The sequence below is a fragment of the Auxenochlorella protothecoides genome (genome assembly GCF_000733215.1).
Source record: "Auxenochlorella protothecoides strain 0710 unplaced genomic scaffold scaffold50, whole genome shotgun sequence".
Taxonomy (NCBI): Eukaryota; Viridiplantae; Chlorophyta; class Trebouxiophyceae; order Chlorellales; family Chlorellaceae; genus Auxenochlorella; species Auxenochlorella protothecoides.
Genome location: NW_011934473.1, coordinates 37832 through 42056, shown reverse-complemented (window position 1 = coordinate 42056; position 4225 = coordinate 37832). Strand labels below are relative to the sequence as shown.

General features: G+C 63.8%; 3 protein-coding genes across 3 annotated transcripts in view; 1 reads left to right on the top strand and 2 right to left on the bottom strand.

The window, feature by feature from the left end:
- Positions 1–685, bottom strand: part of F751_4306 (Activating molecule in BECN1-regulated autophagy protein 1) — a gene marked incomplete at both ends in the record, with an annotated part of 8492 nt that extends 7807 nt beyond the window's left edge. The window contains 2 exons of the mRNA XM_011403578.1: positions 7–268; positions 456–685. Coding sequence (XP_011401880.1) covers positions 7–268; positions 456–685 — 492 coding nt within the window. The remainder of the gene's footprint in view (positions 1–6; positions 269–455) is intronic.
- Positions 686–826: 141 nt separating this feature from the next.
- F751_4305 (hypothetical protein) lies at positions 827–988 on the bottom strand (the record flags this gene model as incomplete). Its single annotated transcript, XM_011403577.1, has 1 exon — positions 827–988. One exon carries the CDS (start codon positions 986–988, stop codon positions 827–829), a length of 162 nt encoding a protein of 53 aa, XP_011401879.1.
- A 340-nt stretch (positions 989–1328) lies between these two features.
- Positions 1329–4225, top strand: part of F751_4304 (Signal recognition particle receptor subunit alpha) — a gene marked incomplete at both ends in the record, with an annotated part of 4365 nt that continues 1468 nt past the window's right edge. The window contains 8 exons of the mRNA XM_011403576.1: positions 1329–1520; positions 1644–1762; positions 1970–2043; positions 2260–2405; positions 2534–2708; positions 2930–3072; positions 3302–3664; positions 3816–4215. Of these exons, the coding sequence (XP_011401878.1) occupies positions 1329–1520; positions 1644–1762; positions 1970–2043; positions 2260–2405; positions 2534–2708; positions 2930–3072; positions 3302–3664; positions 3816–4215 (1612 nt within the window). The remainder of the gene's footprint in view (positions 1521–1643; positions 1763–1969; positions 2044–2259; positions 2406–2533; positions 2709–2929; positions 3073–3301; positions 3665–3815; positions 4216–4225) is intronic.

The following is a 4225-nucleotide window of genomic DNA, read 5'->3' as shown; positions in this document are numbered from 1 at the left end:
ACTTACCCTGTGTCCGCAGGCCACAGCGATGACAGGGGACGATATGTGGAAGGACAGCGAGGCGATGGGCTTGCCGAATTGGAACATGGCCAGGCACTCGCCAGTGTGCGCATTCCAGAGCCGGACCTGGTGGTCGAGGGAGCCGGAAGCCACCAGGTGCGGCAGGCGCGGGTGGAAGCGCACCACCCAGGGGGTGCGGCTGTGGCCGGCCAGCGACCGCAGCACCAGGTTGGTGCGGCAGCAGCTGATCTTCACCGTGTGGTCGCCGCTGGAAAGGGGAGGGGGGTTAGGGGGGCTGAGGCCCACGGGAGCCAAGGGAGTTGGCCCTGTAGTCCCCCCACCCTTACAAAAGGCCCATCCAGACCGCAGGATGCCAAACGGGCCTGGGGCCGTGGCAGGGTACAACGGGCCCTTGAGAGCATGGCAATGATACAACACAAACTATCTCGACTCACTGGGAGGATGCGAGCAGGGTGCCGTCCGCGTTGTAGGCCACGGCGATGGTGGAGCGTGGAGCAGGGCTGAAGGCGCAATACTGGGCCGAGCAGTGGTTCACGAAGTCGTCCTCCTTCCATGTCGAGAACTCTTCATCCAGGGGCTGACAAGGCTGCGGGAGGCGACCTGGGACGGCTGCCTGGCCACTCTCACGCTGCACAAGCAGGTGGACAAGGTTGCGCTGAGCCATCCCGCGCTAGGGGGAGGAGCGGGCGCGAGCCAAGGACGGCGCTCTAAGGAGCCCGAAACCCTCAAGGACGTGTGTGGACCATTCTGGGAAGGGCTTCCGCCGGACCGCCCACACGTCAAGGGTCACAGAACAGGGACTCGGTCACAAAGTCGCGTACATCTCCAGCACACTGATGCTCAGGAGCGGGGAAGGGAGACCAACATGGTGAAATCCTACATCAACGGGCTGGGGTGTCGAGGGGTTCGTCGCAAGCACCCACATGCGAGCTGAACGGGGCCCCGAGGACTCTCCCGTGGCGTTCATGAGGGTCGGAACCAGGGGAAGAAAGAACCTGCCTCGATTCGCAACAACAACGAAACGAAAAGCTCCCGCCCGGACGACGCTGCATCGCCGTCACATCCTATTCTCGTTGCAGTGAATGAGTTGTATTGCGTGCGATACATCGACACCATCTAGCTAAAAGCACAGGCCTGCAGCGCCCTCTAGCTATCCCACCGACCCCCCAGAACAGGTGACTTGGGAAGAGGAGACCCACACCCGGTCCCTTTCACGACATCTCATCGGGCAGTTGCACAGCATATTCCTGGGGAATCAAGGGTCTTCCTAGACCTAAGCCAGGCGTGGCTTGTAACGCGGCGTCCGGATGTTGGACTACTTCTGCATCTTCACCAAGAGTGGAGCCTTGCTGTGGGCCCTGTCCCTCACAACCGTCAAGGGCGAGCCCGTGAACGCTCTCATTCGAGAATGCCTGCTGGAGGAGCGCACGGGGGACACCACCTTCTCCTACACTTCCCCTTCGGGGGCCGCCTACAACCTGAAGTGGGCGCTCAACAATGTGAGGTCATATTGGCAGGAATCAAGTCTTGAGGCCTCGTCTACTGCAGGGTTGCGCTTCAGATAGGAATTGATACGATCCACTACCTCATTCCTCGCCCCACATCATCCTCTCACGCTCCAGGCCCTGGGCATTGTATTTGTCGCCGTCTACCAGAAGGCACTGAAGCTTGCATATGTTGATGAGCTGCTGGGGAAGGTGAACGCCTCCTTCTCTCCACGGTACCAGCCTGCCAAGTTCAGGTGCGAGGGGAGATACAGGAGCTGGTGAGGAATGTCATATTTTTCTCGATGCGGATGGTAACAGCAGAGGGTGGGTGAGCCCGATCAGATTGGCGCATGGCGCCATGTTGACAAGCATTGCAGGGAAGTGGTTGAGGCCGGCTTTGCTTTCAGCGATCACAGGAAGGAAACGCCTCACCGGTGTACTGCCCTGCTCCATTGCCGCAGCTATGCGGACTTTGAGCCCACATTCAAGCGCCTGCTGCGGGAGAGCGAGGAGCGTGCCGATCAGAGGGCGAGGAGTGGGGCGGGGGCCCCTGGGGCACTCCACCATTCCCATCCGACACCTGGGCATGCAGTGCGCACGGGGGCGTGGGAAGGAGTTGCGAGGGTGCTCGGTATGTAGCTTGATGTGTTGGCAAGGTCTCCTCTGGGCCTCGCCGGCGCCGCTGCTAGGTCCGATCAAGGTGACTCATGTGGTGAGCGGTTGGTGCAAGCCATTCATACGGTGATGTGAGGCTGCAAGGTCCGGCCCTGCCTGCAGGCCGCATTTCAGTCGGAGAGGACGGATGGCGACGAGGATGAGGCAGACTCCAAGATCAGGGCCTCAGATATGGCCACCTCCCAGACAGATGCCACAGACCTCACCGGGCAGAGTGAGGAGGTGAGCGGTCCGGACCTGCAGGGGAGGTTCTGGAGAGACAAGGTGCAGGGACCAGGTGTGTGCACATGCAGACCGGGCCGCCGTGTCCCAACGCAAGGCCTCTCGCCCCGCAGGACCCCCACACGCAGTCGGAGGGCCACCTCTCGAACGGCTTCGATGCTGCCCTGCTCTCCAAGCGGCTGGCAAAGCGGGGCGGCCCCGGCGCAAAGGCTGCCAAGCGCGCGGAGCTCAGGGACGCCCCCAAGCCCAAGGGGAAAGCGGCGGCCAAGCCCAAGGTCGCCCGCACCTGGAACGATCCCTCAGGTGGGCTGACGCGGGGAGAAGGCTCACTCCGTGCCCGGATCGGACCACCACCTCGCGATGTACTGGCATCGTGTGCGTTGCGTTAGCTCCTCTACGCGTGTCACCCCATGGTGTCGCCCGGATACCTATCTGGCCCAGCTGTCACTTGTGGAGGGCGGGATTCTTTCCATCGTAGAAAGTGTCCCTCGCCCACCTGTCCCGCTCCTGCTTTCCTGTGCCAGGCGAGCCACGTGTGGATGCCGCCGCCCTGGACTTCACCGAGGACAAGCCCAGCGACGTGGAAAGCGAGACGGTGGCGGACTTCAGCAAGCTGAGCTTGATCGACGTGGCCGAGGAAGTGGTGTTTGATGACGTGGAGGAAGAGGTGAGAAGAGCACGCAAGAGGCGTCGGCCTGTTTCACTGGCTTGGGTCGTTGTCGGCGGTGTGTGAGGCTGGGTGACCGGAGCGCCCTCCATGCCCATCCAAGGTGCCCACGCCCGCGTGCCTCTGACTTGTCTTGGCCACGCTGCGCATGAGGAGCGGCCCGGTCCAGCAGGGCAACTGCTGCGGATCGGGTCGACGCCGATTGCCATCCCCACCCCTCCACCTCCAGGCGACCGGCGCCTCTGGCGCCGCCAAGAAGCCCGCGGCCACGGGCTTCCTTTCCTCCCTGGTGCGCAGCATGGGCGTGTCGGTGGCGGGGACGTCCAGCCTCACGCGCGAGGACATCGCCTCGGCGCGCACGGCGCTGAAGACCAAGCTCATGGAGCGCAACGTGGCGGAGGAGATCGCGGAGAAGGTGTGCGAGTCGGTGGCGGCGGGGCTGGAGGGCCGGCGCCTGGGCTCCTTCACCCGCGTCTCCACCGTCGTGCGCGAGGCAGTGGAGGCGGCGCTCACCCGCATCCTGACCCCCAAGCGCAGCATCGACGTCCTGCGCGGCGTCCGCGAGGCCAAGGCGAGGCGGCGGGGGGATCGGGTTTGTAGGGGTGGTGGTGGTCGAGCTGAGCTGGGTGCATGCAGTGTGCATTCTGTGCATCGCCCACAGCGCGACGGAATGATACTTGTCCCTCTTCATCGATTCCCTGTTTCCCCGTTTCTGGAACCGCCATCCCGCCCACATCCCACAGGCACGCGGCCGCCCATACACCATCGTGTTCGTGGGCGTCAACGGTGTGGGCAAGTCCACCAACCTGGCCAAGGTGGCGTACTGGCTGCGCCAGAACGGCGCCAGCGTGATGATCGCGGCCTGCGACACCTTCCGCTCTGGGGCGGTGGAGCAGCTGAAGACCCACTGCGCGCGCCTGGGTGTCCCGCTGTTCGAGCGCGGGTACGAGAAGGACCCCGCCAAGGTGGCCGCCGAGGCCGCCAAGGCCGCGGCGCGCGCCGGCACCGATGTGCTGCTGGTGGACACGGCGGGGCGCATGCAGGACAATGAGCCCCTCATGCGCGCGCTTTCCAACCTGATCAGCCTTAATGCGCCCGACCTGGTGCTCTTCGTGGGGGAGGCCCTGGTGGGCAACGACGCAGGTGTGTTTTG